The sequence below is a fragment of the Hyperoodon ampullatus genome, assembly GCF_949752795.1.
Source record: "Hyperoodon ampullatus genome assembly, chromosome: 9".
Lineage (NCBI taxonomy): Eukaryota > Metazoa > Chordata > Mammalia > Artiodactyla > Ziphiidae > Hyperoodon > Hyperoodon ampullatus.
This window is the reverse complement of record NC_136922.1, coordinates 89,823,035-89,837,949: the sequence shown is the minus strand read 5'-3', so window position 1 is coordinate 89,837,949 and position 14,915 is coordinate 89,823,035. Positions and strand designations below refer to the sequence as shown.

The 14,915-nt window shown below is 43.1% G+C and overlaps 1 protein-coding gene across 1 annotated transcript in view; it reads right to left on the bottom strand.

The window, feature by feature from the left end:
• Positions 1–14,915, bottom strand: part of EXOC4 (exocyst complex component 4) — a gene marked incomplete at both ends in the record, with an annotated part of 836,896 nt that overhangs the window by 262,849 nt on the left and 559,132 nt on the right. The window contains 2 exon segments of the mRNA XM_079711536.1: positions 2,087–2,127; positions 2,129–2,203. Coding sequence (XP_079567662.1) covers positions 2,087–2,127; positions 2,129–2,203 — 116 coding nt within the window.

The window sequence follows — 14,915 nt, the reverse complement described above, 5'->3', positions numbered from 1 at the left end:
TTTCTCATGGTTCCTAACACAATGTGCCACACATGTTAAGAACTCCATGGTATGATCTTTTGGACAACATCATACACAGGGTTGGGGTCAGACACGCCCAGGTTGGAATCTCAGCTCTCCAGGTATTTAACCGGAGGACTTCCCTGACAGCCACGCCCCCAGACCCCTAATCTACAAAATGAGGAAACAATACCTCCTTATTGTAAAGTTGCCAGTGATGTATGTATTGAACTCATGCCTAATATTCACCTTATAATGCATATAAGCAAAGTACCTGAAATATAGTAGCGCTCATTATATGGTAGGTAATGCTTCTAACAATTAATTCATTTGTTCACCTGTTTGCAAATGTGCCTATCAAATAAATGATAGAATATTTGTATCATGAAAATTCGGCCATCACTGAGTCTCTTTTTTTTTTTTTTTGCGGTTAGTAGGCCTCTCACTGTTGTGGCCTCTCCCATTGCGGAGCACAGGCTCCGGACACGCAGGCTCAGCGGCCATGGCTCATGGGCCCAGCCACTCCGCGGCATGTGGGATCTTCCCGGACCGGGGCACGAACCCGTGTCCCCTGAATCGGCAGGCAGACTCTCAACCACTGCGCCACCAGGGAAGCCCCCATTGCTGAGTCTCTTTAAGTAGGACTTCCTTTGAAACTTTTAAGAACTCAGTTTACAATAATGGAGCTTTCTAGAGTCCACTCGGAGCTTACTAACCATATCCATGTCTGTATACTGTTTAGAGTTGACAACACCCTTTCATACACATTATCAGTCTTTCCTAACTTGCAAACAAGAAACGCCGGAGACCTTTTCCATGCAAAGCAAACCAGCAGCACCTCGTGTCTATGGACAACAACCCTTCAAATGTACTCCGGGTCTCTGACAGCGCTGGCCCCTCTGCCTGGGCTGCCCTCCTCCAGGGCTGCCCTCCTCCAGTCACACAACTCTCTCCCTCACTTCAGCCAGGTCTCTGCACACGTGTCCTCTTCTGAAGAGGTTAAGGAAGGCCTGACATCTACAACAGTTTCCCAACCACTATCTCCTTCAATTGCCTCTTTTTTCTTTTTTTTTTTCAGAACTTATCGTAACTGGATACCATATATATCTACTTCCTTATTTGCTTATTCTCCATTTGTCTCACCGCAATGTCAGCCCCAGGAGGGCATGCAGTTAGGTTGGTTTACAGGTAGATACAGAGAACTATGTGCGTGGAAAAATGTTGCCTGCTGTATCAGTAAACAAAGGATGTGCAGCCATCAAGGCACTACATTACAGCAGCCCCCACGGTGAGCCCCGAGGAGACTCAGGATGGAAACAGGATGCCCCCCAACTAGCAGTCAGCCACTGCAGCCACCCCCAAACGATTGTACCCTGAGGAGACTCAGGATGAGAAAGCATGGGACGCTGGCCCCAGAGGGCTGATTTCAATGGGCCCAGACACTTGCATCTTCCTGGACGTAGAAAAGCGCTAAATTCCTTAACTTGAGATGTCTTGTTTTCTTTAATTAACAGTAACCTTTTGATGTTTTGACTATCCTGGCTCCTTACCTCTTCAGAACAGTCCCTCAGAGCTATCTGAGAGGCTATGTCCCGGGCCTAAGTCCTCAGCAAATCTGCCAAATAAAATGTAATTCTCAACTTTTCGGTCATGCATTATTATTATTATTATTTTTTGCGGTATGAGGGCCTCTCACTGTTGTGGCCTCTCCCGCTGCGGAGCACAGGCTCCAGACGCGCAGGCTCAGCGGCCATGGCTTACGGGCCCAGCCGCTCCACGGCATGTGGGATCTTCCCGGACCGCAGCAGGAACCCGTGTCCCCTGCATTGGCAGGCGGACTCTCAACCACTGCGCCACCAGGGAAGCCCCATGCATTATTTTTGACAACCAGGAAACTGCATAAGACACCACAGGTGCTTGACACATACTCATTGAATAAATGGAAACTTGCTGGGTTCTTGTCTAGTTCTAGCTGTGGACTCCAAGGACTAGAAATTCTAGGAGGTGATGGTTCCCCCTGAACCGATCAGTGAATGAATGGAAGCACTATCTCGACCACTTCTCCCCGCCCCCATCAGAGCCATACCATCCAGTTGTTCCGAGAAGAATAAAGCTGCAGAGCTTATCTGCTGCCCTACTCTCATACTTAGCCCATCCTACATGTCCCCTGACCTTCAGTGGTGCCAGGCAGCAAAACTGAAATCTGTGAAAGAAAAAAAGTGCTTATGCAACATGGTGCTCTAGACCGTGTCACCTTTCTTTCATGACTCTTTAAGACTATTGTTTGATTATCATACCCAAAACGTAAGGAAAGAGAATGGGTCTAATGACATTCCCTGGGCAGAATACCTTAAATTTTTTTTTGGAAAATTATCACCAGTAGCACATTCTTGCATGTTCCAATCCTGCAGCTCTCAATCTGGCCCCCTGTAAAAAGTAACATATGCTCATAATAAATCTTTTAAATGGCTCTATTAATAGAGTGGCTGCAGTGACAGTTTTATAAATGGGCCCCATCTTTATGTAAACTCTGTTTTATTAGATTGCATTATAATGATTTGTAATAAGAATATAGAGATGAATTCTGAGAGCAGGAACTCCAAATGCTCCTAAGCCAGTCAGGGGTTTCAAAGCCCATGAATTCTGTGTGGCAGACTGTGCATTCCAGGAACAACAGACATCATCAGATTAGTTTTGCTACAGTTGTATGCTTCTCCGCCTGCTTTTTCCAATCAGATAATAACAGTCTCATAACTGGCTTTGTGTCAGTCAATCCAATTACTTCCTATTTGGGATGTGCTGACACTCCATTAAATCGGCAGACAGACGACAGTGTCTTTCATTACCCTCTGACTGGATAATTAGCTTCCTCGGTACATAACTAGGGAAGGAGCCCATCTATATAAAGTCAGGTGTCTTCCAAATAAAACCAAAGATACAGATCACTGAAAATGATCTTGTTAGCCTAATGTTATGTCAACGCCATGCCTAAAATAGGCAAAGCCATCTAGTTTGCCTTCAGCCAACTTAGGAGCCTATCTGGGCAGCCTTGATCAGGAGCGGGGGCTTTCATCATATTTCCACTAGAGCCTTTCCCCCCCCAGAAATCTGACTGGTATCCACTCCAGGAAAAGTACCACTTTAGTCTGGAATCCAAATGAGATCCCAGGGATCCCAGCATTTCGTCACCTTTGGGAAAGCTAAACTGTTCTTTCATCTGACCTGATTTCATTACGAAATTAAAGGAGTATGACACTCATTAAAATAAGCTGCCTATGGAGAAAGTTAAGTAGAATTTAACCTAAAACTTTGAAGGCTGAGGACTGGGTAGCTGCAGTAAATTAAAATACAATTTTAAGAATTTTAACGAAGTTATCTTATAAATCTTCATAGGATGCTTACAGTACTATTAAGAAAAAGAAATTTTTTTTTTTTTTTTTTTTTTTTTTTTTTTTTTTTTTTTTTTTTTTTTTTTGTGGTATGCGGGCCTCTCACTGTTGTGGCCTCTCCCGTTGCGGAGCACAGGCTCCGGATGCGCAGGCTCAGCAGCCATGGCTCACGGGCCCAGCCGCTCCGCGGCATATGGGATCCTCCCAGACCGGGGCACGAACCCGTATCCCCTGCATCGGCAGGCGGACTCTCAACCACTGCGCCACCAGGGAGGCCCAAGAAAAAGAAATTTTAAAGAACCATCGCATATCTTCCATATTCTGCACTCTATCTACCATAGTGATCAGCATTTAACAGGTGTCCCATAAACTCTCTATGTATCAACTTAAGGATGTTTTAAAGAAGTTGTTAATACTCATAATTTTCAAAAGGAAAAATCTGATGTAGTTGGTGAAATTAATGCCCCGAAATATCATGAGAGTTTACTACTAAGAACCCACATGGTTGACAAAAAGAGACCCTTTTCCAATCCTTTTCCCTCTTGGAGCAGCTATGACACAAAACTCTCACTATCATGGTCAAATTCTAACTAGATATTTGGCATTTCACATCTTCAGTGGGTTAGAACCCCAGGAATGAAAAAGGGAAATTAAGATGGAGACAGCACGATGTCATGGAAAGAACATGGCCTGGGAATCCAACGACCTGGATTCCAACCTGGATGCCCAATCTATGACTGTGGAACCCTGGGCCTCAGTTTACCGATGAGATGAACTTCACAGATTCTTCGCATATGGCCCCCACCTTAGAAGAGTCAATATGGAATGATGGCGTGATTTGGCTCTTTCCTCAGCTTTCCTAGAACCTAAGAGTAATTCCCGCAGGACCCTAAAAGGGACCTGGAATATCACTGCTATCTCATTATGAATATTCATTTCCAAAGGCCACAAAGACTAATAAACTCCCAGCTGCAGGGAACAGTGGGTCAACATACTAAAAAAGCACTAAAAGCAAGGAGACATTAATGTGTTGAATCACTAAAGCAGACAACTTTATAGCCCTTTAATGAGGATTATATTTTTTCCTGGTTGTGGAAACAACCATGGTTGTGGCTACAACCATGGTTGTGGCTAAAGGGAAAGGCAGGCCCATTAACCATTGTTCTCCCCTTTCTAAGAGTCTTCATTCCTTATTTATTGAGGGTAATAGTTATATTCAACAATAGTTATATATGAACTTGCTTGTGTAATACTGATTTTTTTTAAAGTTATTTGAATACACAGTCTCTTTGATTGAACACTTGAAGCACTCATAATGAGTAGCTACTGTGGAAAAACAGAGGGATTAAGAGTGATTAGACTGGGAGATGCTCAGTCAATGGAGCCAAAGAGCTCTGATATTGAAGAAGTGAAGGTGATCAGTGGCAGTTGCTTGTGACACATTCAGGCTGTTATCAACAGCCTGGACAGTGCCCAAGGACACTAATACAATGATGGAAGGATCACCTCGGCTGGAAGCATTGAAACCTGAATGAGTTAAATTCAAGGCAGTGCCCCTCAGGTGCTAAGAGATGGAATAACGTAGTGACTAAAGTTCAGTATCAAGAAAAAGGTGATTTAATTTTGAGACTTTACAAACACTAAAAATTAAGTAAAAATTCCAAAGCAGAAGAGAGAGGCTCTGTTGCCAGGCTCCCTAGGGAGGACAGGGAGTGTCAAGGTCTTTAGTAAGGGTGACAAGGGGCTAGGCTGCCAAGGGTTTTCTGAACTAACTCACCACTTAAAATGGGAGAGAAACACTTAGTCTATGACTCATCTGGACAGCAAAGGTGAAAATACCACCCTAAGTACTGAAGTCACCTGAATGTATATGAGATGGTATCTCTAAAGGGTACTGAAATATTTTTAAAGGTAAAGAAGAAAAAGGGTGGGGGTGGGATGGGAGAGAATGCCTCAAGAAACCCATGTCCACTTTCACCTTTCTGGCGCCAGTCCTGTGGCTGTTCCAAAGGTGAGAACCCTCTGGAAAGACAACTCCCCACATCTGGTGCTCTCTACACTAAGGAGGCCCCCTCCAGACCTACTCAGAGAACCTGAAGTTGACTATTCCTTCAGAGAGCTCCTCCTGGAGAGCTATAAACACATATTATTTTTATACATTTTTTTTTCAGAGCAGCAAAATTGTTTCAGTTTTTACAGCTCCATTTCCATTTGGGGACAAAAATGCACATTCTACAGTAGCTCCACTTATGGCTTCATCATAGCATAGTAACTTACAGTTTTGTTCCTGTGAACAATTTTCTTCTATAGCAGTTTTTTTTTTCATTTTCCATATTTTCAAAAAAATGAAAATGCCTTAGTTGTAAATAAAATAATCACACTTTCTATGGACAGTGTGAAAGGTACCCTTTGGGGTATTTTAAATGATGAACCGTTATAGGCTGTTTAATTCTGATCTGAGTAGAAGCAAATGTGAAAGCCCCAAAGAGAACATCCAAAACTATGGGAGGGACAAAAGGAACGGCAGCAGATGCCCTCAACCAGGGTCCTTAACCTGGGGTTTGTGAATCGCCCGATGCTGTGTAAAACTGCACAGGTCTGGGCATACAAGTATTTCTCCAGGGTCCACAGCTGTCACCAGATTCTCTAAGGTAGCTGTAACCACCCCTTCCCAAATTCCCTAAACCACAAAATTCCCCTAAATAGAGTCTCATCTGCATGGAAAAAAACAATGTTCAATTTAGTTTCCACGCATCATACATAAGAGTAAGGAAGTAACCAGAGGTAAGTTTTATTTAGAGCCACAGCTGTTTGCTTTCTGTATCTTAGACAACATTTTTATTTCATAAAGATGAAACATGTAAAGAAACCTGATCAGCTGCAGAAAATGTAGTTGGTGGTGGGAATACTGTGTGGACCGCAGCTCTGGATTCGGACCCTGGTTCTGCAGCTGCCCTGCTGCTCAGCTTGGAGCAAAGCCAATAAGCTTTTCTGGGCCCTGGTTCAGAACTACTGGAAGCAGTTAACCCACCCAAAACTTAAATTTACTAACTCACTCTCACTGAGATTGTTTTGAAATATTTTTACAAACCAAACTGCATTTATTAAACAATAATTTGTTTCTCCTTTTAAAAATTAATTCAAATTTATACAACTGCCAACAGAGCTTCTGATCAGTGCTTCGACCCCTTTGTCTAACCATGCAACCAACAAATATTTATTAAGTTCCTAGCATGTGTGAAGACTTATTTGGGAAGCTAAGTACACATAACTGAACTAGGGTGGACCCAGCCTCCACTTCTATGGAGCCTACAGTAAGTGCTGCATCTTGAGCTGATATAACACCAGCCAGGATATAAATAAACCTATTTGTAATTTTGCAGCCATATCATGCGTGCATCCATACTCACGAATATACTGAAAATAACTTGTGAAGCTTATCACCGACTTCACAGACTTCTAGGAGCTGAGAATCCAGGACAGTCAGCTGCTGAATGAGATCAGCTGCCAGCTTCCTGCTAGTTCTAAAACGTTAAGATCTTACCATACTAAGTGGAGAAGACAGGACCCACAGTTCAATACCAGTCCCTGACTATCCAGCCCTGATAAAAATGATTCTTCAATAATTAAAACATTCCCACATCTCCCCAATCTAAATAAATGTCTTCTTTCACTAAAACCTAATTATGTCTATAACTAAAGTAGATATTTATAATGATAATTCAATTTATGTAATGTAATCTTCCTCCATGCTTCAGAGAGTTGAGTTTAAATGCCCTTTTTGATTACTAATTATTTTCTAAGTGAGTTAATGCTTGTGAAAGCTATTGGGACCACATGCTGGAGGATGAACGTTCTGTTTCTTTGACAAGCAGGCTCCACAGAGCCCCCCCATAGCGTGCACCATGAACCTCTACTCACAAATCTCAAGCTGGAAAGGCTCCTTTTGTGAAACTGAGAACGTTTCAGTCATGATCTCTTCCCTTCAATTACTGGCTAGTTGTAAATCCTAAGTAAAAGAATAACCCAGGGCTCCCCTGGTGGCGCAGTGGTTGGGAGTCCGCCTGCCGATGCAGGGGACATGGGTTCGTGCCCCGGTCCGGGAAGATCCCACATGCCGCGGAGCGGCTGGGCCCATGAGCCATGGCCGCTGAGCCTGCGTGTCCGGAGCCTGTGCTCCACAGTGGGAGAGGCCATTAGGGGATAAATTATATGAAGAATTTGCCTGATCATTTATTTCAAATGGTATGCATGTGGCCACTCAGAAAATAAAAATGATGTAAAACAGGGCTAACATGTGATAAAGGCAAAGAGCTTCTACATATTTTCTACCCGTTGTGTAAGTTCTATCACTTTGGTGCAATTTGAGGTGTTATGGTCATCACCTCCACAGCCCCAGGAAATCGAAGCATGGATTTTTTTTTTTTTTTTTTTGCGGTACGCAGGCCTCTCACTGTTGTGGCCTCTCCGGTTGCGGAGCACAGGCTCCGGACGCGCAGGCTCAGCGGCCATGGCTCACAGGCCCAGCCGCTCCGCGGCTGTGGGATCTTCCCAGACCGGGGCACGAACCCGCGTCCCCCGCATCGGCAGGCGGACTCTCAACCACTGCGCCACCAGGGAAGCCCGAAGCATGGTTTTTTGCATCATTTGTTTCAGCCTACTCAGTGCTGAGCAACTTGTATAAGTGCCCCCAGTGGGATGGGCAGAGGCTTTAGCAGCTTCAAGCTTTAGGACTACTAGGCAACCTTAGGTTACCTAAGGGTAAAGACATCTCTCAGACTTTTCCAGTGAAAATCAATTCATCAAACCCCTTTCCTGTCTACACTCCACTGCATGCTCTATTGCTCCTAAAAAAGCTTGATCCTCCTCCACCTGGGGTAACTGCAGTTCGTTCAGCAGGCAATGATTCATTGCCCATATTGCGGACCGTAAAGTAGGCTGACTCTTACTTCTGCTGGGAAGATCACATTGTGTGAGACATGTGCTCATCACTTACCAGGCTGGAGGCAGCTCTGGCCTTCCTCAGGAGGCACCTCGCTCTAATGGCGTCAGGTGGGTTACATGAGAATATGTATTTCTCCTAATTATGTTGTCAGTGGGCCAAAGATCTTGCTGTCCAGAAAACGTAGCAAGTCCCTGGACCCTTTAAACTAGATGATGAATATGTTGGCTACATCTAAGATGAAGAGTTAGAAACGAAATACGGTAATACGGTTGTGATGGTTCAAATGCACAAGCTTACACATAAAAGCTTTCACTACTTTCAACAACAGTGTATTCTTAGAAACTGAAATATCAATAGAAAGAAAGTCTTTTCTCATTATTCTCCACAACTGACATCAAAGTAACATTTTCCCTTTGAAATGGATAGACTTAGACTGATTAGTAGACCTGCAATTATTATAATGGTAACACAATCCTATAACCAAAGTAAATAACTGAGGTATGGAGTTTCTGTAATTTGACCATGGCTAGATCTAGGTCAACACTGGGCCTAGAACCCAGGACTTTCAAATCCTCTTCTGGTCTTCTTTCCAATACACTGCTTTGTTTTGCTTTATTATTAAATGGTAATCCCATATTGTTAGTGTGGCTGACTATAAAATTATATTAGAAAGTTCGCTGGAAATTCTTAATTGAACAAATTAAGAGATGCAAAAGAAAAATATGTGCCATTTTGTGTCTGGGTGGGGTGAGGTAGGGAGACATGGCATAGTACTGAATCAAGGTCAGCAAAATACAAAGTGGCACAAGGTAGAGAGTTTCTACATAGCCTTAAGCGTGAGGAAACTGCGGTCTCAACCCAGTGTTCCAGAACTTTTTTTTTTTTTTTTTTTTTTGCGGTACACGGGCCTCTCACTGTTGTGGCCTCTCCCGTTGCGGAGCACAGGCTCCAGATGCGCAGGCTCAGTGGCCATGGCTCACAGGCCCAGCCGCTCCGCGGCATGTGGGATCTTCCCGGGCCGGGGCTCGAACCCGCGTCCTCTGCTTTGGCAGGCGGATTCCCAACCGCTGCGCCACCAGGGAAGCCCCAGAACTTTTCAAATAATTTATTTCCTTCCTTCCTTCCTTCCTCCAAAGTACCTTTAATCAAGATATAATTCACATACCATACAATTCACCCGTTTAAAGTTTATAATCCAATGGGTTTTAGTATATTCACAGAGCTGTGCAGCCATCACCATAATCAACTTTAGAACATTTTCATCACCTCCAAAAGAAGGTGATGACACCCATTAGCAGTGATTCTCCATTTCCCCACAACTCCACCCCACCTCCAGCCCTAGGCCACCACCAATCTACTTCCTGTTTCTATACATTTGTCAGTTCCAGGCTTTTCATATAAATGGAATCGTACAATAGGTGTCTTTGTGACTGGCTTCTTTCACTTAGCATAATGTTTTCAAAGTTCATCCATGTTACAGCATGGATCTGTACTTCATCCTTTTTTATTCAGAATAATATTCCATTATATGGATATACCTTGTTTTATTTAACCGTTCATCAGCTGGTGGATGACCTTGCTTTTCAACATGTTAAAAATCCCTCCTCTGGGCTCTTCCTTAACTTACAGTCCACAGCTAACACTATTTTTATTTTTCATTCATAATCACTAATGGAATAGTGACTGAGGAAACCAAGGCAATCCAAAAATGAACTGAGAGCCAGATTAAAGATAACTGAAAGGTCATGGATTGGTGTGAATAATAATCTAATCAACGGTAAACCAAAAGTGGAATACCAAAAGAAAGCTATGTGGATCTCAGGAACTAGGCCATACATTATCTGGGAATGGGCTGGTGTGTAGACTCAGTGGCATCACCACAGAATAGTGACTAAACAGAGACAGCGGGTTTCACAGTGCTTTCATTATGATTTCTCAGTAGGTCATTAGCACAAGGCAATGTCACTGCTGGAGCTACTCACTTGCCAGCTCCTGTGTCTTACACATCTTTGAACCTCCCCCAAAGACTAGAATAGCATCTGGTCCAACTGGAGTTAACAAATATTTATTAAATGATCACATATTCCAGCTTCAGGGTTTCCTATGAAAATGCCAGAACCTGCCCCTGCGCCGGGATCTCACAGCAAACTTTCTAAGAGACATCTCTTTCAGGTCACTGCAGAGTATGATGACATTTGATCTGTGGAATTGTACTTAAAATGACTGGTTTGTTTTGTGTTGAATAAACATGTGAACCCAATGGCTCAATCAGTTCACAGGTATTTGCTGCGCATCTACTATGTGGCAGGCGCTGTTCTAGACACTAAGGGCCCAACAGACAGAGATGGTAATGCAGCTTACATTCTGGTTAGAGGAGACAGACATGACACAGACACGTATCAAGTAGTGACTGATGCTATGAAGTAAAATAAAGGAGACTCGGAAATGGGAAGTGATGAGCGGTTGCCCGTGTACATAAAATAATCAGGGGAAGCCTCTGGAGAAGGTGACATTTTAAACAGAGACAAGAAAGTCAAAAGTGATGCATTTTCTGGTGCTACAGCATTCCAGGATGGGGGAAGAGCAAGTGTGAAGAGGAAGAACATATTTTTTGCATTTGAACAACATCAAATTGTTGTGGGCCACTGTGGGCCACTGTGGGTGAAGCAGAAAGAGGTAGAGAGTAACGAAAGATGACACCTGAGAAGCTGGGCTGGGGGGCAAGTTAAGAGAGCTTTAAAGGCCATTGGAGAAAAAAATCCGATTGAGTGCCATGATCTACCTTGTGTTCTACCAGGATCACTCGAGTGGCTGCCATGTGGACAACGAAGTTTAGCAAGCAAGAAAAGTAGTAAAAGCTTCAGACAGTAATCTACTGAAACAATGCAGATGAGGGATTACGGTGGCCTGGATCAGAGCGCGAGCAGCAGAGGTGGTGTAAAGTAGCTAGATTCTCTATATAGTCTGAAGGCAGAGCACACAAGCTCTGCCAATGACCTGTTGTGTATGGGGCATAAAAGACAGAGAGATGTCAAGCATGGCATGAAGAGTGGTGGTCTGAGCCAATGGAAGGATGGGGCTGGTGTTTATTGAGATGAGTAAGACAATGAGAGGAACAAGTTTGGGGAGAAATTAAGAGTTTTGTTTTGGACAAATTTAGTTGAAGATGCCAATTAGACATCTAAGTGGAGAGATCAAGTAGGCAGTTGGATATATGAGTCTAGAGTTGAGAGGAGAGACTGACAGAGCAGATAAAAATTTAGGAAATATTAGTGCATAGTTGGTTTTTAATGGCATGAGATTAGGAAGTGCATCTGAGGAAAAAAGAGGAGAGGTCCGAAGACTGAGCCCTGAGATAGCCTAATTTAGAAATGGAAAAGACACGGAAAGGCCACAGCAAAGAGGGAGAGGAAGAACCCACCAAGAACCTAATAATTATAGTGTTTTGAATATATATGAACTTTATTCCCTTTCCACTAGGATATTCCCTAAAATGGTTAAGAATAAGAGCATTGAGAAGAAGTATCAAGGTCATGCCACTACTATCTCTGTGACCTTGAATCAGTTATTTAACTTCTGTGAGCCTGTTGCTTCATCTACAAAACAGTATCACATATATGTTGAGGGATTAAATGACAGAGCCCATAAAAAGTACTCAATATAGGACCTGACAGAAAACGCTCAATAAATATTACTTCTCATTATTGTTAGCCATGAATCCTTCCTCTTTTATGTCTAAAGCACTTCCCATCTGTATACTGATCATTTGCGATTTATTTACAACCTTGAAGTATAATGGTAACTACTTCTGTGTTTATGTCTTACATTGTCAACTAAAGTGTAAGCTATTTAAATTCAGGAACTGGTTCAACTTCTTTATATTCTCCACAATTCAGAGCACAATACTCTGAGCATTGCAGAAGCTTGAATATGTGTGTGTGTGTGTGTGTGTGTGTGTGTGTGTGTGATATATATATATATATATATACACACTAGTGGACTAATTTCATTATTTTACATTTTTGACAGGGCAAAAAAGAAAATAGGTCTTTGGGGTTTTCTTCTCCATTTGCCTGGATACTTGGAAGGGAAAATTTAATATGCAGCAACTAATATGTTCCTTAGAGATCCATAAACCATAGCCAGGATGATGAAGTCATCACTGTTAAATCTTACCTGGCCTTTTGTTGGATGGGGGAAGAAGCGGCAAACAACTGAATAAAGATCAGCAAAATGTAACATGTAGACCTTCTATGCAGCCTTAAGCCTGAGGAAAAATGCTTTTCCAGATCTAGTGTTCCTAACTTCTCAGGTACTAAAGATGCTCTGAGAGCTTTCATCACATTTCTGCAACGAGTGCTGATCTAAAAGACTCTGACACCTACTTTTTGATTAACTAAAATGAATCCTCTGGAAACTTCAATAAGAACATGGATGCTTTGAGGATGGCCCACCCAGTCCCTTTCTCAGGGAAGAATCCATAATCCCCAGAAAGATAGACTCTTTGAAACTAGTTTTTCTGTTGCACGGCCCTGTCTTTACACAAGTTGATTGGCATGGTGTCCAAAGATAGCTGGCAAAGTGGGGTAGCTGGGTCAAGTAACGTGCACACTGCAGAGGAAAGATACATAGACTCCTCTTGTTCAGGCCCCCAGAGCTGCCCTGGTTTCTGTCCTTCCAACAGAGACCTTGGATTCTATCAGATACTCTACTTTCCTTCCAAAAAGTTTCCTTTTTTTTTTTTTTTTTTTGGTGTTGGTTTCTTTTACTTACAACTTAAAAAAAACATCATTAATATATGCGTATATTGGAAAGAGTACGAGATTTGAAGGAAGAAGACTTTTTAGGGTTTCTAAAGTAAAACCAAGAATATAGAACATTTGCTCATTTCCTTCCTCTATCTCTTCCTCTGACCTCTTGATTGGTGACGGAGGTAGTGGCTTTCTCTGGCTGAGGATGGAAGAGGCCAGGCAGTCTTGAGAAAGTAAGTATGTGCTTAGGGAAGAAGGAAGAAATATGGGGTGGTTTTTGTCCAAGTCATCCCAGTTCCTTCCTCTCTTACCACTCTCCCTATATTACTCAGTAAACAAAGAATAAAATGCCTAAATTATGACACAGTGTAATAAACCAGACATATGGGAAGGAAAAAATTCAGTGAGAAAATTTTTTGATTCTATAGCAGTGCCACAGAAAACAGTGACTGAAAACCTAAGACTTGGTCAAGTACCTATATTATTTTTTTTTAATATTTAAAAGGGAGCATCACAACTGATAACTAAAAATGATTAATGTACAAGTAAGTATAAGCTGGTTTTAGTCACAACACTTCTGACACCCAATGTGTCAGATTTTTTCCAGCTCTCCAGACAGCAACTGGATGTCAAATGATTCAATTCTGATGCTAACTCCCTAGAGTTAGCACAGACCCCACAAGTTAAAGGCTCAATCCTACAAGACTGCCCCCACTTCACATGCCAGTCACAAGCCCCAGGCCTCTGATGCTTTTCACTGACTAGCTAAATCAGGAGCTAGGCTGTGGGAACAAAGACCTCCCCTTTGGGTTTGATAATTCGCTAGAACAGGTCACAGAATCAGGGAAAACAATTAACTGACTAGTTTATTACAAAGCATATTATAGAGGAACAAATGAAAAGGTACGTAGAGTGAGGTCCAGAAGGGTCCCAAGCACAGGACCTTCTCTCCCAGTGGAGCTGGGGACAACACCCTCCTCACACGTGGGTGTGTTCACTAACCTGGAGGCTCCATGAATCCTGTTTAGTAGTTTTTTAGGAGGTGGGCATGGTTGATAAAATCATTGGCTGTGGGTGATTAACTCAATCTCCAGCCTCCCTTCTCTTTGAGGAGGCCAGGGGAGGGGGTGGGGGGGCTGAAAGCTCCACTAGTCATGCCTTGGTCTTTATGGGCTCCAGCCCCCATCCCGAAGCTACCCAGGGGAACCTGGCCACCAGTCACTTCATTAGCAAAGAAAAGACACTCTGGGGACTTCCCTGGTGGCGCAGTGGTTAAGAATCCGCCTGCCAGTGCAGGGGACATGGGTTCGAGCCCCGGTCCGGGAAGATCCCACATGCCGTGGAGCAACTAAGTCCGTGCGCCACAACTACTGAGCCTGTGCTCTAGAGCCCACGAGCCACAACTACTGAGCCCGCGTGCCACAACTATTGAGACTGAGTGCCACAACTGCTGAAGCCCACGCACCTAGAGCCTGTGCTCCGTGACAAGAGAAGACAATGGAGTGAGAAGACCATGCACTGCAACGAAGAGTAGACCCTGCTCACTGCAACTAGAGAGAGCCCACCTGCAGCAACAAAGACCCAATGCAGCAAAAAAATAAATAAATAAATTTATGGGAAAAAAAAAAGAAAAGACACTCTGTCATTCCAGAGAGTCCAAGGGTTTTAAGAGCTTCGTGCCAGGAAGCTGGGACAAAGACCAAATACATATTTCATATAGTAGCACAAGGAATAATACTAGAATTCTAAAAGTTAATTCTAAAAACTGCTTAGCTAAATAGGCATAGAAGACACAGTTTCATTCTAACAGTGGTGGCATTTGGGGGCTGA